The sequence below is a fragment of the Fusarium coffeatum genome, assembly GCF_003316985.1.
Source record: "Fusarium coffeatum strain FIESC_28 chromosome Unknown BRIP53273_contig_336, whole genome shotgun sequence".
Lineage (NCBI taxonomy): Eukaryota > Fungi > Ascomycota > Sordariomycetes > Hypocreales > Nectriaceae > Fusarium > Fusarium coffeatum.
Window position 1 is genome coordinate 36,878 of NW_022158125.1, and position 25,789 is coordinate 62,666.

General features: G+C 47.2%; 8 protein-coding genes across 8 annotated transcripts; 5 read left to right on the forward strand and 3 right to left on the reverse strand.

Annotated features, from left to right (window-relative positions):
- Positions 1-1,527: 1,527 nt before the first annotated feature.
- FIESC28_10832 (uncharacterized protein) lies at positions 1,528-3,910 on the forward strand (the record flags this gene model as incomplete). Its single annotated transcript, XM_031164962.1, has 5 exons — positions 1,528-1,705; positions 1,859-2,532; positions 2,583-2,914; positions 2,962-3,288; positions 3,346-3,910. 5 exons carry the CDS (start codon positions 1,528-1,530, stop codon positions 3,908-3,910), a joined length of 2,076 nt encoding a protein of 691 aa, XP_031010984.1.
- Positions 3,911-6,848: 2,938 nt separating this feature from the next.
- On the forward strand, positions 6,849-12,978 carry FIESC28_10833 (uncharacterized protein; the record flags this gene model as incomplete). The annotated part of the gene is made up of 7 exons (XM_031164963.1): positions 6,849-6,901; positions 6,974-9,637; positions 9,686-10,193; positions 10,868-11,191; positions 11,245-11,627; positions 11,681-12,515; positions 12,574-12,978. The coding sequence occupies 7 exons, from the start codon at positions 6,849-6,851 to the stop codon at positions 12,976-12,978; spliced, it is 5,172 nt and encodes a 1,723-aa protein (XP_031010985.1).
- Positions 12,979-13,380: 402 nt separating this feature from the next.
- Positions 13,381-14,318, reverse strand: FIESC28_10834 (uncharacterized protein; the record flags this gene model as incomplete). The annotated part of the gene is made up of 3 exons (XM_031164964.1): positions 13,381-13,798; positions 13,857-14,198; positions 14,245-14,318. The coding sequence occupies 3 exons, from the start codon at positions 14,316-14,318 to the stop codon at positions 13,381-13,383; spliced, it is 834 nt and encodes a 277-aa protein (XP_031010986.1).
- A 1,174-nt stretch (positions 14,319-15,492) lies between these two features.
- On the reverse strand, positions 15,493-16,380 carry FIESC28_10835 (uncharacterized protein; the record flags this gene model as incomplete). The annotated part of the gene is made up of 1 exon (XM_031164965.1): positions 15,493-16,380. The coding sequence occupies one exon, from the start codon at positions 16,378-16,380 to the stop codon at positions 15,493-15,495; it is 888 nt and encodes a 295-aa protein (XP_031010987.1).
- Positions 16,381-16,876: 496 nt separating this feature from the next.
- Positions 16,877-17,539, forward strand: FIESC28_10836 (uncharacterized protein; the record flags this gene model as incomplete). The annotated part of the gene is made up of 1 exon (XM_031164966.1): positions 16,877-17,539. One exon carries the CDS (start codon positions 16,877-16,879, stop codon positions 17,537-17,539), a length of 663 nt encoding a protein of 220 aa, XP_031010988.1.
- A 384-nt stretch (positions 17,540-17,923) lies between these two features.
- FIESC28_10837 (uncharacterized protein) lies at positions 17,924-18,520 on the forward strand (the record flags this gene model as incomplete). The annotated part of the gene is made up of 1 exon (XM_031164967.1): positions 17,924-18,520. The coding sequence occupies one exon, from the start codon at positions 17,924-17,926 to the stop codon at positions 18,518-18,520; it is 597 nt and encodes a 198-aa protein (XP_031010989.1).
- A 904-nt stretch (positions 18,521-19,424) lies between these two features.
- Positions 19,425-20,924, forward strand: FIESC28_10838 (uncharacterized protein; the record flags this gene model as incomplete). The annotated part of the gene is made up of 2 exons (XM_031164968.1): positions 19,425-19,596; positions 19,645-20,924. The coding sequence occupies 2 exons, from the start codon at positions 19,425-19,427 to the stop codon at positions 20,922-20,924; spliced, it is 1,452 nt and encodes a 483-aa protein (XP_031010990.1).
- A 192-nt stretch (positions 20,925-21,116) lies between these two features.
- FIESC28_10839 (uncharacterized protein) lies at positions 21,117-22,385 on the reverse strand (the record flags this gene model as incomplete). The annotated part of the gene is made up of 1 exon (XM_031164969.1): positions 21,117-22,385. The coding sequence occupies one exon, from the start codon at positions 22,383-22,385 to the stop codon at positions 21,117-21,119; it is 1,269 nt and encodes a 422-aa protein (XP_031010991.1).
- Between the last annotated feature and the right edge of the window lie 3,404 nt (positions 22,386-25,789).

The window sequence follows — 25,789 nt, forward strand, 5'->3', positions numbered from 1 at the left end:
ATGTTGCGTCATGAGGCATATTGTGTTGTAGGCGTTAATGATTGTGAAAGAAGAAATGGTAATATGATGGAGGAAGCAAGAGGGGCCTTTATACCCTTTTCAGAGGGAAATCTCGTGTGCTAGGACAAGGCAACAATGGTCTCGTGACCATCGGAGTTATGCTCTAAACGCGCAATTTTATTGCGGAAAACTTTAACTAATATCATCCCGAGATCGATCTTGACTTTGTGTATGACTCACGACGTGGCCTGCAGCCTGGAAAGAATGGGAGTCTCAATCAGTGTGGCTATCAAAGGCAACTGAAAATACCCAACCATCTGCTCAACTTCTTACAGTCTTTTATAATCAAAACTCGCCTTCTTCCTTTCCAGGTGGCCATACCCGTATCGAAGCAATTCACATTCCATACACAGTGCAGAGAATGCAGATCTATTCACACTAAGTTTCCAAATTGCTGAGCACTTGGGTGTCTACCTCGTGCACATCTGTAAGATATTCCGCTCTCTCGGCCCTGGATCTTTCTTGCTCCTCAGATAACTTCCAGACTTTAGTTACTGGTTTCTCCTGATGAGGTAAACTCCATTTCAGCTGTTCCAAACCCACATGAGCATCTTCGGTAAGAACCTTTGCCATGTCAAACGAGGAGTCAGGCGCCAGAGTAGCAGCAGCTAATACACTTCCATATTTGCCAATCTTCATGGGGGAGTAAACGTCTGCGTCATGGCTGACGAGAAATTGAGCGAAACCAACATCTCCCTTCTCAATAGCATATGTACTTCTCCTAATATAAGAGAGAGATAACAAGGAAGCATGGATAGTAAAAAAGAACGAGATAAATAACAGTTCTAAAAGATATATTAATTGTTTTTAAATTATCTTCTAGCATGTTAGTGCTAATATTTTAATATTAAGCTGCAAATAATATAAAATGTCAAGATAAGCGTTTAACAGTGGAAATCTCAAATCAGGGTCTTAATTATAATATCAAGTTCCGATATTTGATAACACGATTTATATCTCCTCGTCTAAGCACAGCCGGGGCAATAACGAAAAGAAGCTATACCCGACACATTCCCGTGATACTAAATTAAGGATGTGAGAGAGATTCAGCGGGTTAAGCCGAGAAAAGGCTACTTGCCAACCGCTTAATGGAGATCATTACCCTAATCACTCAGCCGTTACGTCAAGACAGGTCCAGTAGCGTCAGGGCATTTTCAAGATCGTGATCTGTAGTGGCGAATCTTACAATTCGATGCTGGCAATCAGGTTTCCATCAGGGAATCTAGATTTCCAGTGTACATCATTCCCCATGTTAAAACATAGTAATCCCAAATCGCGATCCCCGTTCCCCATCTGCCCAACACATGCAACTTGTTCCTGACTTGCAGCCAAAGCGCAGGTCTAGACCCCGCGGGACAACACAGTGGCAAATAATTTCACATAGTAATAAAACCTGCAGTAAATGACTACGTGTCTGTTGATTATGCTTTTCTCCCTGCTGCCAATGCCTCGCTTTACTACATTCTAATGGCTCCCCCAAAGCTGAGGGCTTTGCAGCCATCGCCTTTACCGACGGCATCGTCGACTTCACCTGGAAACCAGCCATTGCCCGGTCCAGTCCGCAAGGCCGGATACGTTCCCGCATGCGAACCTTGTCGCAAACGAAAGAAAAAGGTTCGCGATACTGATTGTCTCCCCCGTCTATGTCAGACAGTAAAGGGGTACGATGGCTCCCTTTTTCAATGGCGAACAAGCTTACTAATGCGGATTCAGTGCGACCGAAGTCGACCCGCCTGTTCAAAATGTACCCATCGGGGCCTTGAATGCACGTATCTTGATGTAGTAACTGCATCGCCAGGTGGTCCTGGTCAGCTCGAAAAACTGGCGTCGTATTTGAACAGTGAGCCAGTGTTCATTGTCGACCTCCTGACCACTCTCCCCTATTTCGAAGCCTTGGAGCTTTTCAACATGCTTCGCGAAATGCCCCGAGGGAAGGAGACATCCGAGACTCAGATTCCTTCTATACCTCTGGCACCTCTACAGCCGCAGAACCTCAACAAAAGCCTTCTACCATCAAACCCCATGATACAAGAGCTCACGGTCCGACACCCCATCGCGTACCCTGTATTGCTACCCATGGCCGTCAGTGACCTTCCTCTCGAAGAGCTGACTTCCCGGAGACCTGGAATGACTGCGACGCAGGTCTTGCGTGATACAGGATCTCCTTCATCGGCCGACATGATACTCGACGACGACGAAGAAGCAGAAGATGATGCTCTTTTTGAGTTTTGTAGTGGGTTACCGCATCTGACCCAATCGTATGTTGAGTACCTCCAAAAGGTCGACCTGACATTGTGGATGGAACTGCCTATTCCCAATGAAACCGCTGTCCGGGTCATAGCTCTCTACCTCAACAATGACTATCCTGTTCTTCCATTTTTTCACGCAGATTTATTTCTTCAAGATCTTTGTCATAAGCGACCCTATTTCTGCTCGGCTCTCTTGATATCCGCTTTACTGGGCTGGGCGTGTGTAGGCATCCCAATTGACGAAATGTTATTCTTTCAAGTGCTAACTATTAGCTTCGGCAGCAAGCATGTACTTGCATCGATCCAGAGACTGCTTCGTGGAGCCCTCTCCTTTTCGCCGATGCCCAAAAAAGATGGAGTCAGCTCAATCCTGATGAGTCCATCACAATCACCAGCCTATCTGCTCTGCAATTCATGTGCATGACGGCCATAACACATGGGCAGGATGACCTGGGATTGGACTATCTCAGACAAGTTTTAAAACTTGGCCAGAAAATGGGTATTCTGAATGCTGAGCCGGGGGCCCAGGCGGGTTGGCTTACTGGCTATCCTGATTGGATAAGGGCATCGTCGTATGCTGCATGGGGTGCATACAACCTAGCATCGTGAGTAGTCTTTTTCTGTCGCAGCTTCAGATCTAACATGTCGCCAGTATAGTCTCACTTCATTTTCACATGGTTCATGTTCACACAGCGCCTGAACTCCCGATGCCGGGAGGATTCGAGGATGACTCGCGTATCCAAGATGGCAAATTGCATGTCTCGCGTGTTAACGGTCAAGTCTTTAGGGCCAGCTGCAAACTGTGGGTAATATTTGCTACGATAGTCAAAAGGTACTATGGACAAAGCGATGCGTCTGACCAAACCCCGTCTGTGGAGTTTGCCGAAAAAATATACAGGCAACTCCTTGGTTGGGCAGATGAACTGCCTCTAGAACTAGTCCGGCAACCCGGTAGTTGCCACGGTGTGCACATGCTGCAGTAAGTCTTGCAAGGCAAAAATGTTCATCCGGACTTTAACTCATGCTCTTTTTCTAGCATTTATCTCCACGCAATCATCACAGACCTTTTCCGCCCGCTGTTACAGGGTGAATTCTCGTCTGCCCCGCTGCGCACGTTCGAAGCGGACAATGCGACGCCACAAACGGTGTACCATGCCTCCATTGGGCAAATGAAGCGGCTTCTCCTCTCGCATCGTTCAGATATGGGGCCAGAAGTGCTGTCGATATTCTGGCAAAGTTGCGTCATATACGTCGCGAATGCAGTCATCCACGGCGGAGAAGATCAACAAGAAAGACAGTTCTATGTCAAGCTCGGCCTGACTGGACTGCAAGAACTCTATCTATCTTACCGTGTTTCCGGTAAAGTAGTCAAGGCAATTGCGGCAATGGCGATTCGAAATGGGGTTTTGGACAAGGATCAGGCTGTCGATGTCCGTCGCCGACTGGAGGAGACTGCGGGACGTTTTGAGATGGACTCACAGGCGGTGGGGAAATGGGTTATTGACTTGGATCTGGCGGTAACAGATTTTGCGGGCGCACAGGTAGGGAAACTTGCTGAGGACTTTGACAGCATTGGTGGAGTCCTCAAGGTGATCAATTAATTTAATTGTTTCGTTGTGTTATTACTGTCCATCTACCAAAGGGAGGGTATTTAAATTAATTAAAACGAAATAAACAAGTCGTATATCATTAAAATACAGAGCCAACTCCCGCTAATACATGTATCGCAAGAATTGAGTTAATCGGGTCGCATGCGTATATCGTCAAGTAACAGAAGTAAAAGGTGTTGAACAGTAGCAAGCTTTAGCATGGCCAGCTAAATCTTGTAGAAATTGAAGCGGCCTTTGACTTGCAATGTTTGCGTCTGGCTCGCTTTGTCTCAACCAAGCTGCAGACATTGCAGAGACGTGGACAGCCGGGCGAGCTACGTCTCCAGCGCGGTGTGTCGGTCACCCCGCATTTATAGCATCGCTTGGGAGATCCCGCGATTGTCGTGGGGGATGTTGAGCGTTTAGGTTTGGCATTGCCGTCTTTCATGGTGTGTCCATGAGGTGGGCAGCTAGTCATTTCCTCGAGAGCTTGCCAGATGTTTCCGGCGAGTTTTGCTATATCCGATAGGTGACAGTCGTCGGTAGCTAATGTCTTGTTCAAGAATTGGGCTATATCGTAGGACTGGGCGAGCTTTTGTAGTGTGTGGGCATCTTGCAGTACCTGGCTGGGTGTTAGCATCGGGTAGAATATGTGTTTGGTGTTATGGAACATACTGTCTGCATTTTAGCGGCTTGTTTGGTGTTTTGGCTACAGCTGACGCCTTGTCGGTGGAAGAAATTGCGGGACTCGGCCTGAGCCATGTCCTGTTGAGAGGGGGAGATCATGGCAGCAGAGGATAAAGAGTTTGAACTGGATTAAATCGGACTCGCAGGTTGCCAAGTTAAAGAATGGAAAATAATAAGATAAAGACTGGAAACGTATAGAGGTGTCAAGCCAAGTGGAGATCAAATTCAGCATCGGATTTATCCATGTCTTAACAAGAAAAAGCGGATATTGAAAACAGTTGGAATTTCAGCAATCCCCATTGTGATTTCATGATGAGGTTAGACGTAGAGGTAAATCTGTCAGCCAATCAGAAGATGGCGGATGTCCGCCTAAAACTCTTTGCAGTGTTTGCTCAGATTCAGGGTCCACAAGATTCTCAGAGTTCAAGGGACCTAAGAATGGTTTTTTTCGTTGACCAATTGCAAGTCGCATATCGGCGGAAGCAGGCCGCTTCCACACAGCTCCCTCCGAAGTCGTTCGGTACGCTTACGTACCTCTGATGAATGCGGACGTCCGCGTTCGAGAAAAGGAATAGACTACTGTAGCTATTACAATCTATGCTTGACCTATCTGGATAAGTTATTCGTGCAATAGCTGATATTAGAACAGAGTCCCTCAGCAACTACATACACTACGGGAAGCCAGCTCAGTAATAATCTCATGTGACAAGCAGATCACAGTTACGTATCCGTAGGTACATATACATTGAATGCCATAACCAGTCTTACACACGCTTTGCTCATGCTACCCTTAATCAGCACAGTACGGCTAGACCGGGTACCTAGACTACAGTACAGTAGCACCATGCACAGTTGACAAGTGTCCCATACTGTATTAGCGTCACACCAAGACACCTTTCCTTTGACGGCAATTGAAATGACACTATCATGCCATAAACCTTCCTTGAGTAGTCTAGTAATCTAGGCAAAATCAAAAAGAAACCATCAATCTCACAATCAAAAGTGCGTATCTTCAAAGTCTTTTGCTTTTCTTTAATTACCTTGAGAAAATGGTCAACAAGGGTCTGAAACCTGACTGTGGGCTACGCCCCTTGCCAAGCTACCCCTCAGCGGAGCAAGGGTCTTGTCATTTTTCAGGGTCTGTTATTCCCTGTCAGGGGATAGATGGAATTGTAAGGAAGTCCGGTCGACCGTTGATGGGTTTCTAACAGGTGTCAAAGCTTCACTAGTCGGTAGCTCCCCTAAGACAAAGAAATCCAATATTTTCACATGCGACGGATTGCAAACCCATCCAATAGTTAAGGATAATACTCTTGTTTTTCTTATAATATTGTGATCAAGAATTCTCATATTATAAATACTTATAAACAACCCTACCTGTTTCAGTACAATTTACACGTAGCTCTAGGGTAAGACATGTAAGTACCTACGACAGATGTGCGGAATCAAATGTTACAGCTCAAGGTTCTTATCGATGGTACGCTCGGCTGTGGGAATGAACCAAAGACCAAACTGGAAAATGTTATCCACTATCCCTATACCTTTCCCCCAATCTATCCAATCTGGACAGTGCTAGACGCGGGCATGGGTCTGTTCCTTACACTCTAGGCTGACCGAGACTCCACACACCGATACAGTCGTATGATTTGTGGAGTCCTCTGATAAGCTCCAGGTAAAGTACAGTATCAAGCCCTGAGTCCCATGCCAATAGTGTACTTTTCCCAATTCTGTGGCGGCCACTCAGCGCTGCAGGACCCTTCATGTGCCAATCACTTCCGTACCCTGTCGGTCTATCTCCGACAAGAGAAGATGATGATTGGGTACAGTGATAAGAGTATTTTAGCCACACATAATGTGTGGCTAGCCATTTAGCCATCCTCCATGTAAATTTCTTTACTACGTAGTACAGTACTTCCCGGCAAGATGTAGCGGAACCTCCCCTCCTCCACAGCATACTACGTACTGTACTTTTTTGTTAGATTATGTCTCGGATATTCTTTCTCCCTTTGAACTGAGGAGCAAAACCCCCGGTCGCCACATTGCTGGTGAACCCTGCTAGTGGTCTACTTAGCTGCCGCTTGCCATTCAGCCAACGGTCGCGAAGAGAAATTCCCATCTCTTTCATTTCTTCCATTTTCTACCGGGAGCCGTGACCAACTGACCCACCATCCCAGCCAGTGAAGATCTTCACCTTCAGTAAATGTTTACAATCGTTAATCTTTGATCGTGTTTTATTATTCCCATTGTTCTGACTGCCATCGCCATGGGCCCGAGTCAGAGGCAGATTGAGCTTGCTCGCGAGAGGGAGACTTTCAGGTTTGTCGCACTGCCCCCGACTCTGGCTGGTAAATTGCGGGAAAGCTAACAATTGCCGTCTCTTTACTGCAGATACGATCCGACCTTGATATCAAGCTCAAGACCAAACTCGCCGACAAACCTCATTCCTTCAAATGAACTCACAACCTCGTCCGACTCGATCTTGACGGCATTTTGTCAAATCGCAGCCTTACGCCTAAATACCTCGAGATCTCTCATTTCTCTCTTCGATCGCTCCAGCCAATTCGTCGTCGCCGAAGCCACACCATGCACTTCTCTGAAGCCCACGACCAGAATAAAAGGCGTTGATCAAGGCCTTTGGCTTTGCGGGACCCATTTTCCTCGCTCATTTGGAGTCTGCGAGCGCGCCATCAATTCTTCCGACATCCGATCGTTACAAGTACCACAAAACAGCGCCACAGAACCTCCATTGACGATAATAAGCGACCTTAACGACGACGACATACTATGTGATCGATCATACTGTCTTGGCTGGCCGCATCATCGCTTCTACGCCGGTGCACCTCTTGTGACCCCTCGTGGCATCGTCATTGGGGTCCTGTGTGTATTTGATTCAGAACCTCGATCCGGCTTGGATAAAACATCAGAAGGTATTCTACGTGATGTGGCCCAATCTGTTATAGCCCATCTTGAGGAAAGACGTGTTAGCGAGCGTTATCGCCAAGCCGATCGCGTGACTGGTGGTATTCGAAGATTCTTTCACGGGCGCAATACAAAGACAGACATGAGGAACGACCGACTACTGGCATCAGAACCGAGACTGCGCACACCAGGAACCGATTTCAGTCCGCAGTTCCATTCCTCCAGTGGTAATAGACATCGAGGGGACCGCCTAGTCAACACATGCGCAACTGCAGCCGATATCATGAGGGACGCCTTGGAAGTCGAGGGTCTCTTGTTGCTCGATGCCTCATCTTCACATCTTAGCCCTGGTACAAACAGTGGGCCGAATCCTCCAATTGACGCTGACAGTCCATGTCCAGTACTCAGCTCGTCTGTGACAGCCGAGGCCACGCAATGTGCAGACTCATATTTTGGCCACTCAACTCTGTATGCGTCAACGCTCAAGAAGTTACTGCGTTATTACCCCCGAGGCACAATATGGAATTTCGACAACGCCGAGAGTGATGTGAGCGATTGCTTAAGCGACGATAGTTGCTCGGATACCTCAGGTGACAGCACAATCGCGGAAGAGATTGACGGGCCGGATGAACTTCCGCCTGATGCTCCTCCCGGTCCGACGTTCACACCTGGCCAACTGGAATCAAGGCAAGAACTTCGCAAAGAAGTCTTTCGCCTTTTACCCGGCGCTACGAGCGTCGCATTCTTCCCCTTATGGAACGCTCAAAAGCGACGGTGGTTCGCCGGCGGGTTTGCTTATAGTAATAAGACGAGCCGGGTATTTTCACCCAAAAGGGAACTCAGCTACTTGCGCGCTCTTGGTAGCGTTCTCATGGCCGAGGTGTCATTCATCAAGGAACGCGAAGTTGAGTTATCTAAGCTGGACGTGCTAGACTCGATATCTCACGAACTTCGGTCCCCACTACATGGTATCTTCTTTGGTGCTGGTATACTCCGCAGCAAGGACCTTAGCGCTTCTCAAGAAGATGCTCTTCTCTCAATAGAAGCCTGTAGTCGTACTTTGCTCGATACGATTGATCAGATTCTGGATTGGAGCAAGATCAATCATTTCACTTCCTCGCTGGCCACTAGCCCCGACTACACATATACCAAGGTTGACAACCGCGCCTTGCGAATTTCCCGGAACAATAGTATGGAAGCTAGCATGATGAGCATCGCGACAGACGCCGACCTCCCTCGTCTTGTGGAGGATGTTGTCGAAAGTGTTCACGTCGGTCACGAATTCCAGAAGTTATCATTTGGCCAAACAGAGCCGTCCAATTCAAACAAGGACCCCGTCAGATTTGTGGTTCATTTTGAGCCCGGGGATAACTGGAGATTCCACGTACAACCCGGCGCAATCCGACGTATCGTCATGAACGTTCTCGGAAATGCTCTTAGGTTTACGTCAAGTGGTTCTATCTATATCAAAATGGAGCAATCAGCAACCGATGATCCAACAGTACGCCTTGTGAAACTGATTATTGCCGACACTGGATGTGGTATGACTCGCGACTTTCTCACCAATGACCTTTTCAGCCCTTTTACGCAACAAAATATGATGAACGCCGGAACCGGACTTGGATTGAGTATTGTCAGACGAATCACTCAAGCTCTTGGTGGAACTGTTGATGTCCGCAGCGCAGTGTCTGTCGGAACCACAGTATGCATCAGTCTGCCCTTAAAGGTCAGCGAACGGACCCCCCATGACACTACGGAATCATCTTCAGATCAAGGCGTTGCCAATGACTTCGTGAGTTGCAGTGCCTCTCTCGTAGGTCTTAATGATCAGGCAGACCAGCGTCTTCGTAGCCCTTACCTTGAAGGTCCATTGAGCGAGAAGGATGATCTTGTGTCAGTGTGTCAAGATTGGCTAGGAATGCAGGTCATCCAGCCTCCCGAGACACAGAATGCTCCTCACGTTGTGCTATGCGATGATCGCTCCTTGGAAAAAGCCAGGGCAGTCACACAGAACGACAAATCTACGCCGATAGTTGTTATATGTCCAAACGCAGTCCTAGCTCGCAAAGCAGAAAAAGCCAAGGCCAGCCATAGTGAAAATGGTGGGCAGCGTATTTACTTCACATATCAACCGTAAGTAGTCTCACCTACATTTACACTCTATAAGCTGACTTCATTTAGTATCGGTCCACGGAAAATGGCCAGGATCTTGTCAAACGCCATCAACCGTGTATCAATATCACTACAACCCCCCCTCTCCAGAGCATCATCCAACAATGATGTCCACGACCACATAATCCCTACGATACAACAGGGACCCCCAACACCGCCTCATCTTGAATCTGCAAATAGTGCTATTATGAGCGATCCCTTCGACCACGCAATCCCAACGGTCCCACAACAACTACCTCGTTCTCCTCTAATCACACCGTCAGAGAGGCTGGATCCCATTTCTGACAACGAACCCTCAAGCAACACATTTCTTTTAGTAGATGATAACCCAATTAACCTGAAGATGCTTATAATGTTTATGAAGAAGCTGAAGCTGGAGTATACGACCGCAACTGACGGAAGACAGGCGGTGGAAAAGTACACAATGAGTCCGAGAAGTTTCAGATGCATTTTTATGGATATTTCTATGCCTGTTATGAATGGCTTCGAAGCAACACGAGCAATACGTGCTTCTGAAGTAGACGAGTCTATACCTAGGTGCAGTATCTTTGCGCTAACGGGTCTAGCATCGAAGGATGCACAGCAAGAGGCTTTGTTAAGTGGCATTGACCTGTTCTTAACAAAGCCTATTCAGTTAGCTGAAATTAAAAGTATTTTAGAGTTGAAAGGGCTATTATAAACATAGCTCTTTTGAGATCTTTTTATTAATACCCATTACTCCCATTTCCTTTCAGTCATGTTTGAAACCTTGTAGTTCTATCGCGCCCTCTTCCATTGTGGACCCCCAAATGCCAATATGCACATTCCCAGTTATTTCAGAGACTCGATTACGTCATTGACACTGACCCTTGGCATCGTGAAGTTATTCTATATACTGATCTTACTTATCCTTGACTTAACTCCACTCAGTGAAGGTAAATACCTACTAGTTTAGGGTTCAAAGGACTTTTAACAGGACGAAAGAGTAACGAACAATAGCTTTTACAAACAAAACGTAATAAGATTTTAAGGTATCTGGACTTAGAAAGACCCGTAGAACAAGAACAAGGCAGAGGGCGGTTTTCGTCATCTGCAAGGGTCATCGATGTCAGCATTATCACGTGATGGAATTATCAAAACACGCCGCCAGGCCTCTAGAACTCAATGCCTTCACTCCACTCCTCGTGCTACTAAGAAATCCAGAACCGGTAGTACAAGATGGCCGAGAGGAGGAGCGCGAGACTCAAAGCCAAGGCTGATAACCCAGCCTCTGCAGAGTTGTCCTCCCAAGAACGTAAGAGAACATCAAAGCGCAAAACTCCACCTCCCAACAATGATAAACCTGTCAGCAAAGCGCCCATGAAAAAATCTCAGAGTAAGGAGTCTACAGATACATTAACTAGTCAGCAATTGAAGCCAAAGACCGGACGCGCGACGAAAAAGGATGGCCAGCCACCTGTTCAGGCAGAAAACATTACTTCCAATGGCCCCTTCTCATCCTTGCCTCCGGAAGCAATGAATCTGGTTTTGAGCAAGGTGAGCTACGATTCTGATTCCCCACTTCCAACCATCCGTTGACAATCGGTCAGATTAAAGACAAAGCGTCCCTAGGAAATCTGGCCAAGACCTGCAAGGCTTTCCACAGCCTCGTTATGCCTCGACTATACAAGCGCGTCGAAGCAAGCGTAGAGTATCACGCTCACATTGCCAAACTTATTCGGAGCATCGAACCAGCTCTCACGATTGGGCAGAGGAAGCAGTTGAGGAAGGAAGGCCAATACAAGGGACAACAAGAGACCTTTCCTAAAACGGATGAGAAGAGGCGGCCTGAGATTGCAAACTTCATTCGGCAAGCTGCTTTTGAGATTGGTGATCCAGGTCAAAAACACAGATTTATTGTTTACCGCTATATCGAAGAGCTCCTGAAAAGCGCGGGTAATCTGCAAGTTTTTGCAGCCACGGATTTCACAGAGTATGAATGTCAATATCCAGCGGACTTGGCCATCACTGCTAACGAATGAATAGATCAATGGCAAAGAGCCTGGCCTCCAATAATCACCTTCGGGCTCTTCACCTCAAGATCTCTGAAGGGAGAATGCCAGATGTATTACCATTGACGGCGATCAAGGGATTAAGACATCTTCATTTGGAAACGGCCGATGTTTATACTACTGCAGACAGTCCTCTTGCACTCATCTGGAATTCACGGTCCACACTCCGGAGTCTGACCCTTGATAAAAGCTGTTTTCAACGTTTCTATAAGAATAAAATGGACAGGACAGAAGAGCTAGACGAATCCTCCGAGCGGCGGTACGACTTTACCACCCTGAAGTCGCTTTCTCTCCAGCGTGTGTCGTGGCTCATGGACCCTGATGAGGTAGATGCGGTCACGAGAGCAATTGACTTTACCGCACTGGAAAGTCTCGATCTTAGTCATCAGAGCAAGCGGCTGTCATTGTTGTTTCGGCGACTGTCTAGTATCTTCTCATCTGCGGAAAGCACTAAAATTAAGGTCCAGAAGCTCTCTTTGAATATGGGCTACCAAGCATTCACAAATCGAGGGGATCAGACTGCGAAGACCGAGGAGGAGGAGCCCGGCTTGGAATTCATATCCTCTTTCGACACGTTGACTAGTCTCACAGTTTATGTCCATTCTGCAGACTTGCCTAACCCTGTATTGAAAGATGCAATGTTGCAAGGAATCTTGAAGCATAAGAACTTGAGCAATCTGGAGTTCATGAACACGTATAGCATTCGGGACTGGGATGCACCATATCTGGATGCAAATACAGTGGCACTTCTTGTCGACAATCTGCCAAGACTGAGGCATTTTAGGTTTCGCTCAACAGCGATACACCTGGTAAGATCCGATTCCATGCTCAAGAGAAGAAAGCTGGGCTGCCACTAACACATGACAGAGCAAAATAGCTAAAGCTCTTTCACGAGGCTGCAACTTGGAGACAATCAGGATGGAGATACCTTCGGCCAGCGAGGGGGAAGCGAAAGAGCTTGGCATCGAGTTTATACATGACCTGGTGTTTCCGATCTTGGAAAAGGACTCTGATGGCGATGAGAAAGTCTACCGATGGGAAGACCACAGTAAGATCAACCAGGTGATACTGGACGTCGCGGTATGGGAAATCGGGTCAGAATTTGGGCCGTTCAAGAAGGGGATGAAGAAAGCTCAGAAAATCACTTCTTCGTCTTACCCAAAGCGCAAAGTGATGTATCGAGACGTTACACGTCCGACATATCTTTGGATGAGGACCCGTTTTGACGATATACGTGGATGGGTGGATGAGGTCGAAAAGGATATCGCTTAATAAATCTAGGTATATAATATATTACTTCTTTAGGGCGCTATAACTGTAGAGTTATCTGAAGTCAGATCACTGCGAGCGTTCTTTGAACATCAGTAATACCAATCGATGATGGTTTAAAAGCCGATGATCCAGGACATTGTTGCTACAAAAGGTCAACACAACAATAGATGGTGATAGCGCATTCAATGAAGTTTATTGACGATGATAGACGCGTGGGGCGACGTGTATTTAGCCCTTCCTATACTATTTGTACAATATTATCGCTATTGCCAACTCTGCGTCTATTCTATCCTCACAGACAACTCAGAAAACTCCTCCACTTGCAATTTATACTTTGCTTCATTATTATATCCCACCACAGCGTTGTGTATCATCTGTAAAAGAGGTCTCCTGTTCTCCGTATCAAAGCCAGGCGAGCAAGCCGATCGCTCCGATTTGGCTGATGACGAATCTGACCGTGATTCCAACCTTGGTACCGGCGCTAGACGGAACTGTCGATGGGCTTGACGAATCGACATCGGTCGATGAGGCTGCTTCCGAGGTTGAGGTCCTATCAACAGTACCATTATTGTTCGCTGAAGGAGTTGCTTCCGAGGCTGAGGTGCTATCAATAGATGTAACATCGTCCGTTGAAGAGGCTGCTTCTGAGGTTGAAGTGCTATCGGCAGAAGTGACATCGTCGGTCGAAGAGGTCGCTTCCGAAGTTGAAGTGACATCGTCCATTGAAGAGGTCGGTTTCACGGTTACCGTCTTGTGAGTTGCTGTAGTAGCCGTGGAGGACTTATCATCAGATGAGCAGGTACCGAAACCACTCTGACAGCTGTTTGAACATGCGTTAGCGACCATCTCAGAATTGAAGGTGATTTAGTTCTACTCACCCTTCACCGCAGTACGTGTCAACCTTGCCACAGTAGCCTTTGGCGGAGCAGCAATTTCCGAACTCACTCCCTTGGCATGTGACATTATTCCCTGAGGAAGTTATACCACAAGAACCCGAAGTACTGACAAGCTGCCCATCGGACTTTGATGATCCGCATTTACCGAACGAGCTCTGACAGCCCTCATCGCAGTATGCCGAAGTCTTGCCGCAGTAACCTTTCACCGAGCAGCAGTTACCAAATTCAGAACCAAGGCATGTCGCCTTAATGTCAGAATTGGAACCACAGTTGCCATCTTCACTGATGGGATTGTTTGCGCGCGGTAGGATAAGAGAGGATGAGCTGGGACTAATTAGCGGTGAGCCGGAAAGAGGATTCACGACCTTACAAGTCAAACCCGCGAGGGAAAGCGGCCAAAGCCGAGGATGAAATGCACAGAACAGACAGCAGGGAATACTTCATGGTGATGAATTGCTTGTTGAGTGATGGCAAAAGATGGAGAAAAGATCTGTTTATTGTAGCAGGGACCACTGTCTTTATAATTGATAGCTGATCCTTCAAAAACGGCACAGCCCCCTGAATCTGGCCCCACCGTCAATTCAAGGACCAGGGTTTCAGACATCCGACCTATCATTCTTACAGAAGCGCAGGAAGGCATCAATCAAGCATCAAATTACAATCAGCACTATAGTATCTACAGATAAGTATTGTTTCTCAATTATATAAGAAGAAACGACCTTCAACTTGTTGAATTTGGTAAAGAGGTAAGAAGTCTAAATTGCTGAAATGTTGGAGTATATCCATTTTTGGCGCTGAGCTAAGAAAAGAAATTAAAGTAAGCGCTAAGGAATTCCACTTTCGCTTATGAACCAAAGTTCCAAATGTCCCCTGTCTCTCTGGCTCTATTTGTCCCCTACCAATCATAAAGCTTCCAGAGGTTCCTCTGGATCTTTCCCCAAGACATATTCCCGATGTTAGAGTCTGATTGAAACTTTAATAGGTTTGATGCTTACCTAAAGCTAACCCTCCTGGCTGTTAGCTAGATGTATGTTGTTACCAGTACCTACTACGCCTGTTAAACACGGGATTCCTTTAGGACAGTAATTATTTACTCTATCTGGGTCAACGTAGCAGCACCTTACTATTACAATTGAATTAATTGTTATCAATGCCCAAGCCGCTACCCTAACACCCCTGGTTGCATGAGCATGACTAGTATTTTCCGTGCCGTGGTGACAGATAATATACTTCTCAGTGCATCCAGCTCCACTACGGACCCAGGCTGATACTGAATGAATATAACCCGCTTCAATGGCTGATCCATGAATCAGCGCCGGGTTTAGAGAGAGGCCAAGGCTAAGGAGTTCATCGAATCCAGCATTGAAAAGGAGTGTAGGAACAGAAGCGCTGGTGGTGGTTGGGCTAGTGGTTGGCAGATTGTACATTTACAACCTGAGAAGATCTATACCGTCGCAAAGATGCCGAAATATCTTTTCCTCAGATGAAGCGCCTCAAAACTCTCCCAAATCTGATCTCAAAATATGTTGCGAGTTTTTTCGAAAGACGTTGGTGAATTAATTTATTCTGTTACTAGCTTTCTTACTACGTTGTTGCTGACAACGAGTAAAGCGACTAATCAGATAAGAGTAGCCGCCCAAACATCCATCGTTCTAGTCTTTCCACCAGCAAGCTGCTCGTCAGCACTTAAAACAGCTTCCCTTTGACTCCGCAGTAAAGTCTTGACTTTAGTATCCTTAACAAATTTCTCGACATCTCCAAGAAACTCAGGACTCTTGACTCCTCCGACTTCCCACTTGCCGTCCTGCAGCTTCTCGTCGGGCGCAATGGTCGTCTCTTCCTCTACCTTCCACCCAACCTGACAAGCAATTCTCTTGATGTCCGTTGGTGTGAGCAGACAACGAATGTTCGCCTCGCTTTCCGGATGGTGTGCTGCGAGTGTAGCTTGAGCAAACGCCGCAAGGATGTGAGGGACAGCGGCCGGCGAAGAAACTTGCATCGAATACTCGGCGATGCAGAGCCTATCGACTCGGCCCTTTAATGCCTTGAGCATGCTTGTGAGGGTCTCTTCATTGTCGAGGTACCAGATGCAATGGACTAAGACGGCGCAGTCCCATTTCTTATCGCCTGTCTCTTGTAGAAAGTCCTCGAGCTTTCTCTGCCAGAAAGTGATGCGATCGCCCATTTCACCCTTGGTTATATGATCTTGTGCTTGACCGAGCGTGTATGGCGCGCCGTAATCAAGAGGTGCGGGGTCAAGCGCATCAATATGACCCGCTGGACCAGTGACATGACCCAGGACGACAGTGCATGTTCCTTGACCACAGCCAACCTCAAGAATGTTGGACGAAGTAGGGATTTTGAAAAGGTTGAGAATATTAAGACGATGAGTTGCTTGGTCGATCTCAATTGCAAGTGTCTCTGGAGTGTTTATATTGTAAGCTGCAATTGCTGGGGCAATTGACAAGGGCTGTGGCTGCCACTCTTGGTTAGAGGTAGAGCTCATTCTGGCAATTGTATAGAGTCTATTGTTCGGAAGAGAGCCTTGACACAATTAACAACGTGGAACGATTGTAATTTATACTTGGAGATAAGAAATATTTGTAAGATTCATGATCACCAAGATAGGAAGTTCGTTAGATATTGTGCGTTTGTGAGTCATGCTGACATTGCCTAACCGAGTGCGATTATACCATTTCGTGCTGTTGATACGAATCCTTGCGTCGACTGAGTCACTGTGCATTAATTACAGCTTATTCCCGGCAGAGTACCAGATTAGGGATCGTCATGAAGCTAAGAGATCTATGCATTTATTAGAAACCACGTTACCAATTTGACTTGTCTCTCCATAATTGGCTCAATATGGTCTGTGCGATTGACAACTCACCAATGGACAACACGATATTGTGGAGGCCAAGTCCTTCACCGACCCAGCTTTAACATCAACAGCTCAACCCAGCAAGGACATTCAATCTTTTCCCCAAAACACTCTTTCATCAAACATGGGCACCAAAACAAGAACATGGGACATTCGCTCTGCCTTGGTCAATTCAGTTATTAGTACTCAACTCGAAGCTTCTCGCGAAAACGCCCAAGCGAACCAGCAGAATATTGCCAAGCGATGGCAAAATTGCTCAACCGAAAGCTTGGATCAGGAGGACTGGCCGCCTTCCCCGGAATTCACCCCAGAGCTTAACGACGAAGGTCTCACGACTGGCGACTCAATTGCTTTCATTCGCAAGTCGGACCCTCGCGCTGGTGGCACGTATCTTATTCTCGATGTCGCGCGGAATAGAGCTTTGACATGCCACCAAGGCCAAGTCCGTCTCGAACCGATCAACCTCGACAACAAGAGTATCTCGGAGAAAGCTCAATGGTCATGTACCGAACGCAACGGCTTCAAAGGCTTCCAGAACGTCGCCGGCGGCGGATTTCTGGGACACGACGTCTGGTGGCATTTCCGCGGCAATGCTTCGGCGCATAGTCTTTGGGAAAGCTTCACTATTGCTAGACGCGATGGGGGTCTGTACTGGTTGCAGATTTTGCACTGGTGGACGCAGTGGCAGGTCTCTGCGAGTGAGGAGGGGAATGGAGTTTATCCGGAGTTGGAGGGTGGTACGTCTTGGGAGTTTGTCAAGGTTTTGAATATGGGTGATGGGATTTGATAGGTTTGAGGATGCATATGAGTTTTGCTTGGGATTTTGGCGTTTACTTTTAATGATGTTATGAGATTGATACAGATTGGCTTGCCGCTTACGACATGGATTCGAATTGGTTACAGCTACAGATTAGATACACCACAAACAAGATACTAGATTTATGCCTAAACGCAATATTCTTTTACCGAAATTACCTCGTACGTGTTGTTGGTGGCTGTTATGCGCACCACAATCTCGCGCAACTATTGGGTCGTCTTGAGCAATACCGCCACATCAATCATAGATTGCCAAACAACAGGTGCGGGGTCACCACAGACTTCTATAAAGTAGTAGCTATCCAGCTCAACTTTACACTTGACCACCATCATCTACCGACCGAAATTTTCAGCAATGTCTAGTTCTGTCTCGAGCGTAGGCGTCATGACGCCTCGCACCGTCTCCGAAGCCGATCCAATAGAGCAGTGGCTGGACTCGTCAAGCGCTGGTGTCGACACTCCTACACACACGGAGTGTACACCAGCAGCATCTGAAGCCGGTGACAGAATGCCAGATCATGACAGCCTTAGTCGCAAATGCGACCCTCATCACGATGGAAAATACATCATCCTTGACGTCGCCAACAATCGCGCTCTCACGTGTCACAATGGCAATCTACGCCTCGAAACAATCGACCTGAGCAATCCCCAACGACATATTTCTGAGCAGGCTCAGTGGGAGTGCAAAGAAAGAGGGGGCTTCAGAGGTTTCAAGAACATCGCTGAGGGGACCTTCCTAGGGCATGATATTTGGTGGGACTTTTATGCGAAGGTGTATCATCACAAGGGCTGGGAGGACTTCACTCTGTGTGGGCGGAAAGGTGGGTTGTATCTAATACAGAGCCTGGACTGGTGGACACAGAGACAAGTGTCTGCGAAGAAAGATGGCAGTGGGCTGTTTCGACAAGACGAAGGAGGAACTCTGTGGGAATTTGTCAAGATGGCAAGTTAATATGCCGTCGATATTGTGGCGCGATCTAGTGTAGGTTGTGGACCAATACAAGAGAGATCTATTAATAGGTGACGAAGTCCTGCCGAGCTGCGTCGATTCAATGTCCTCGTATCAATGCCGAATATTCATTCTGGACGTGTAGGCAGTGTCGTCATAGCCTTTTGGCAGCAACATCACGATACCTAAAGTACTATCTTTTAGAAACAAAGGATGGGTCGGACACGCCGTACCAAACAATTACGCAATTCCCTCGTACTTCAAAAACGGACAATGCCGTTCCCCATCCTCTAAACAGTTAGCCGTTAATCATCACGGCTGGCAATCGAAGTAACGTAACTAAACCAACCAGTTAGCGTCACCCAAAATAATCCGTGGCGTCAATCCAACGAACCAATTCTGTTTCCAGCGTTACGGCTGACAGGTGGAGTTTAAGGTTACTTCTGAGCTCTAGTACCGTACTATCGTCTAGCTTAAATCACAGAGCTAAGCTGAACAAGAGCTAGGTCCCTGAAGATCATTGGCTTGGCGAACACCTTGAAAGGCTATGCCCCTCCAAACGAGCGAATGCGAATTTGAAAAGGCCGTCGGGACAGCCACATTATCGTCATTGGTCTTTTAGCTTCTGTGTTCCAGTTGAATGGGTAGAAGCAACAACGCTAATGCACGTGGGCATCCCGAATGGGTCGTCCATTCGAAACTTTAGCTTTGGCGTTACTCTGAAGTTATTCTAGCTGTGAGAAGGTTGGAGATTATGGCGTTGGGCTTGCGCGAAACGTAGCAGAAGTGCTTGTTGCCAGCATGAAGCCTCAATCGCAAATGCGTATATGAACAGCTCTTGTGCCGCCAAATTAACAATCCAGACAACAATTCACTCTACTCATATCATCTCATCTACTTCCTTACAATGGCTTCACACGGAGAAGCGCTCGCTTTGCAAGTTGCCTCTGAGTCAGAGACATCTCTTGCCTCAATCCCACCTCAACCCATTGAGCCTAAACAAGAGGTTGTACTAGCTTCCCCAAAGGAAATCGTCCTTCCTGAACAGCGCGGTTCTGAATCGACCCGCGACTTCAAGTGTAAGCTACTTTCATCTCTTAGTACAGTTCTTAGCTAACAATTACCAGACAGACAGGCCTCAACATACCGCAAGATCTTCACAATCATCTTCGTCGCCAACGCAGCCGTCTTCATCGCCCTCATGGTAACTTCCAATGCCACGCTCCTCTCCCGCGACGCAGCCAGCGCAGCATCAGCCAATCTCATGGTCTGCATTCTTTTCCGCCAAGAAGAATTCGTCAACCTCTGTTACGAAATCGCCGTTCTCGTCCCCCATTCCTGGCCAATCTGGATCCGCAAGCGTTTTGCCAAAGTATTCCACTATGGAGGCTTTCACAGTGGTGCTGGTGTCGCTGCGACCGCGTGGTATCTTACTTATACTATCTTAGCTACTATGGAGTATGCTGAGGATAAGAAAGAGTATCGCTTGGTGAACATGATTACTGGTTGGGTTGTTGTTTGCATGTTTTTTGTCATTCTTGTGGCTGCTTACCCCAGCATTCGACGAAAGTTTCATGATCACTTTGAAGCTTTTCATCGTTTCGCAGGTTGGGTTTCACTCGTTGCATTTTGGGTCCACAACATCGTCCAAGCCCGCGTCACAGCCCACGAATGGAACAAGTCCATCGCCTACGCGCTTGTCCGATCTCCCAACTTCTGGTGCATCTGCGTCACAACCTCCTGCACAATCGCCTCTTGGTCTCGCCTCCGCCGTCGCGTCGTCTACCCCGAGAAGCTGAGCGACCACGCTACCCGTCTTCACTTCAAGTACAGAGGCATGAAGCCCTTCTACGGACTCAAGATTAGCGAGAAGCCTCTTACTGAATGGCACGCTTTCGCTACCATCCCTGATATCGAGCCTGAGTCTGGAAAGGTTGAAGGTTTCAGTGTTGTTGTTTCTAACGCCGGCGATTTTACAAAGAAGCAGATTATGGACGCTGCGGAGCGAAAGCTTTGGGTTCGAGGTGCTCCTCTCCATGGTCTGCTGTATACTTCAAAGATCTGGCAACGGATTGTCATTGTAGCTACAGGCTCTGGCATTGGACCTTGTCTTTCTCTTCTTTATGCGGATGTCACACCTCGTCGCGTTCTTTGGTCGACACGCGATCCTGAGAAAACATACGGACCTACTGTCGTCAGCGCGGTCAAGAGAGCTGATCCCAACGCACTTATCTGGAATACTACGACTCGTGGATATCCGGATATTGTGCTTGAGACTTACAAGTTGGTGGTTGAGTCCAACGCGGAGGCAGTTTACATCATTTCGAACCCCAAGGTTACGGATAAGGTTGTATTTGGCATGCAGACTAGGGGTATTCCTGCGTTTGGAGCTATCTTTGATTCATAGTTTTAGGATCGGTTGAAGGATTTGGGATATTTGTTTGGTCCTTTAAGACTGTTTAGAAGAGTTGAGAAAAGTTTATAGTTATTACTTACAAAACTTCATAAGAATAAGTAAATAGAAAGCGGAGTTATCACCACATGTATATAACACAAATTACTCCCAAGGCTTCTGGCACACCTAGAACCCAATCTGTAGTTACAAAGTCTCACCAAGCATAACTCTGGCAATATTGATAGCACCCCTCTCATGACTCACACATCCGACAAACCCAAATGCTCCAGCCCCAATCGTTGTATACGCAACAGCAGCCTTGTGCTCAGCAGGGTTGCCAGTAAACGTGTACCAATTTTCCGACTCCTTCACACTCTCAATAAAATACATCTTGTCCATCAATTCCCGTGGCAGCCGGACCGTCGAGTCCCTGTACAGCACTCCAGGCCGCAGATAAAGAGGAGCCCGATGAGGATACGCTCTTTCCCACAGAAGACCAAGAATGGTAAAGAAACGAGCAAACTCCAGTGGTGTCACTGTACTGGCGAAGACACCTCCAACAACAACCTTGGCTCCCTTATGCATGGCGTCGATGATTCGTTCTAACACTTCCCTGTGGCGCGTGATCGCGGCGTCTGCGATAAAGATCCCAGCGGGTGGTGGACCACTGAGCAATTTTAGCGCCCGCTCGGGAGTCTCGGCCGATCTCTCTTGAGCCATGGGGAGCAGGGTGGATTGCCAGCTGTTAGGAGAAAGGTCATTGCCTCCAAGTGCAATAATAATCGTGACACGCTCTGGTTGGTTTTTTGCCTCCAATAAAGGGTCTAATGCGACGTCAGTGAACCTCGCCTGATCCTGTAGCTTACGAGCAGCTGCTGACGCCGCTTTACCTGTCTCAACAGTGACCTCTCGCGGGACGCCTAGCACACAAACTTCGACATCCTGGTCCTTCCATCGCTCCGTCTCTCCAAGTAACAGTTCCCACAAGTCTCTGTCACTGACATCTTTGCCGCGTTTTCTCTTCCACCCTTTGTCACGCCATCTCTTTACCCTACTTACTCCTCCGGTAACATAAGTCGAGCCAGTGGCGACATTGATGGATTTGAAGCCCTCTGCCTTCCAGTCACTAAGGCGCAGAGCAGCTATGACTGCACGAAGTTCGGCTCGACTGCTTGTGATGGGTTCTGAATGATTGAATGGACCCAGTGCCTCAACACGGCCAGTTGTGACACTGTTACCCAGCTGAGCATCGCACCCAAGGGAAACAGCCCAAGCTGCGTGTCCACCGCCTAGCCAAGCAGCATCGGCGTATAGCAGGAGCTTTCTACTGCTAAGTACCATTCGGCACCTCCAAGAGTCAAAATACGACGTAACACGTGGGATAACCCTGGAGATTTCGGTTTGTTTTAGTCTCACTGGGAAAGCCTTTCCTGTCCCTTTCCTTCTCTTCAAGGGCTCCGTCTTTATTTTCATAGCCGATGGTTTGTATACGCGGATCTACTTTGCCGTGTCGACTTCAAGTTTATCAAGAGGACCAAAACTCTTGACCCATGCATTTTTGCAATGATGCACTACCCGATTGGCTTCATCCCTGGAACCAGGTCCGCGAGTCGTCGAAGGTAAAGTATAGGCTACGTTTTGAGTAGCCAAAGCCTCCCATAGATGAGGATTGATTGATTGTACATGTTCGAGCAGTTTAAAATACTCATTATGCAAATCCCTTGCAATTCTTGAAAGTTGGACCTGGTCGTAGTGTAGTTTGTATATCTCTTGTGCGATCTCTCCCTTTACATAACGTATACGGGGTCCGTCGAGCTCCAGTGACATGGCGTCAATGTCAATGTAGAGTCGAACTTTGAGAAGGGTGAGCGCGACGAGATGACTCAAACTGAGACCGGCCTCTATCAAAGCAGATGAATCTTCACACGCATTTTTGCTTCTGATTTGATGGCTGGGGTTCGTTGTGTCGAGGGACGCCAAGATGAAATCGTAACATTCCTGTTCTTGACCAAACTGTAACAGGACGTGTGGGATGACATCGCTAAGACCCAGTGGGTCATCGGGATGTTCCTTGAACAGGGACAATGGCGCTTCCAGTACCCCATACCTGGGTATTACAGGACCATGCAGAATTCTGTCGATACGGTCGTATTCCTGGAATAACTCGTGGGCCCCCATACTGTATTGGTTGATGACGCGCTGACGCGTCGACGCGCGATGAGTCTAGTGGGAAAATTCTCAAGATACCGTGGCGCGTGTTGAACGACTTAGTCATCAAGTGGTCAACGCCATATGACGTGCAGGGTAACTGTACCATCGACGAAATGATTTATTGCAATTGATCCAATTGATCTGTCCCACTAGCATTACAAATAAAATACTACTATTGAAAGAAGTATTTTTCTCTAAAAGAGGAGCGACTTTTAATTTTACGAAGCGATGCAAGTAGACGTTGTAGTTGCTGTGAGATGACCCTTGATAATTGAGAAATGGTCCGATCAAAGCCACGAGTAGATGGTGTTCCACGCGTCAACAGGGTCATGGATGCAAAACCTGATAAGAAAAACAGCAGATTGAGATGCAAAAAGTAAAAACAATCGTACAATCGACCGCGGCAGGAGTCGAACCTGCAATCTCTAGAGGATTTGATTTTGGTGAACCGAAATCTAGCGCCTTAGCCATTAGGCCACGCGGCCGTACCACTTTCGATGACTTGGCGACTCAAATCTGGTCCTATGGATGCATGCTACAACCACAAAAGCTACTTGCAATTCGAAATGGTCAAAAGAGTCTGGGTGTTATGACACCAGTCGGATTGTCGCGCACTACCAAATCATTGGACGTGGAGCAAAGTAAGTCAACTAAACTACTGTACGGCGGTGGATGTGTTATGTCTGAGATGTATGTGCGCGTGAGTTGCAGCTGTGATGGCGATAGGTAGAATTCAGCTGTTGTGGGTAATTTCAATTGAAATGTCCCAAAAGCTTGGACCAGTCTGGAGGGGTTTTAAGTGTTGGGATGAGATGAAACTTAATCATTAGTGACACCAAAAGAGCTATTGTCTTACCGGATTCAAGGGAAGCTTCATTTCATCTCGCTAATCTTGATAACCTTGGTAACTCAATCCCTTTCGACCATAACGACAGTCCCACGCTGCTCATCCCACGTCGGAACTTCCTTTGGACTGGAGAACCTGGCATCACGCGTCAACCATCCTCCACCACCGAAGCACCCCATCACTAAGATAACCATGCTCCTTGCGCTGTCGTCACCCAGTCGAATCCAGTATCCATTCTGCGCCGTTGCACCTTCCACAGTACCATAAATCTCCTTCGTCTTGATGTTTGATGCAAAGTCATAATTGCCATCCAAATGACGCCACATTTTGTACCCCACCTTGTCCTGCATATGTGTCTCATCCAAGTTATTCTTTTTGCGATGCATGTTAGATACTTCACTAAATAACTGTTCATATGCCCAGCTTGCGATCCCGATTGTAATTGGCTCCGCTAAGAATTGCGCCCGACGGGCAACAAATGCGTCCAAAGTTTTGATCATGTCATTCAGATGTACCGGGATTTTCTCGTATAGCTTCAACTGGATTGAAAGATTCAAGCGTCTCAATTGAGGAAAATTCGAGTCGAGTTTGGAGAGAATTTCGTCCAGATCATCCTGTCGTGGGATGGACTTTTCAGCACGCAGGTACGTGTCGACTAACCACACCACCTCAAGCGAAGTTATCATAGACATTCGCTGCGGCAGTAATAACTTTGATAGATTGGTAAGAATTGGCTTGCTGGATAAATGGAAAACGTTGGTGCTGTACAGCACTTCCAAGCCCTCGATATACCTGCAAAGATGTCAGCTTGGATAAAAATAAACAATAACCTGGCTGAAGAACATACGCTTGTCGGCAGGCTAAAAGCCAACCCATCGCACCAATCCAGCATGAATGACGTTGATTGTCGCAAACATACGGTCTGGAGCATTCATCGTCGGCTGGAGCGATTTCGTATTCCTCAACAAATTGAACAATGGTATAGTATTCACTCGGTAGCCTGCGATGGCATTGATAACCTCTCCACTGCCAACTCAATGATCGATCTTTGCTACCGCGCAATTTAATTCCGTATGCTGTATGTAGATTGCAACTACTATCAGGTCTCTCGAAATCAGCCGGGTTTAAAGTAGGCAGTAGCGCGAGATCCATATGTAGAGTGCGATCGCCAAACGCTATGACCAGAATCTGTCGCCGAATTTCGGTCGGCAATTTGCTGAAGATTGGGGAGATTTGCGACAAGGACGTGAGATCTTCTTTGGATGTGGTAGGTGTCAAAGCGCTGGGGCGGATCTTCGGAAGACAGGGCATAGCTCGGTCCTGACGCCGCAGACGTTTGGCGCTTAGCCAAGCCTTTATCTGCTGTCGCATTCTGGAAGTGGGCTGATCAAATGAATCTGTGATCAACATGCTTGAGTGTGTTGGGGCCTGTCGTGTCTTATATGCATTCTTTGGACTACAGGAAGCAGGGGTCCACGGTCCGGGGATCCTTAGCAACTCGACGATATCAACGCTAACCAAGTTTGGTTATGTTAATGTTTTGAAGACTGTTAAGTTAAGAGTCTGCATTGCATGCCCGCAGTGATTGACATTTCCCTGAAAAGTAAGTAGTATTTATTTTGATCAAGTTGGTGATGATCATCTAACAGTGCTACTCGTCAACTTTGGAATAAACGGTTCGCCGTTCACTCAACCACTGCGATAAGATAAGGTTAACCAGACTTGGAAGTATTATCATCTTGAAGATTGCAGATGATACGCGTTGCGTGCCTTCACTGATAGACCTTTTCTTTCTCTCTTTTTTATTTTTATTTTTTAA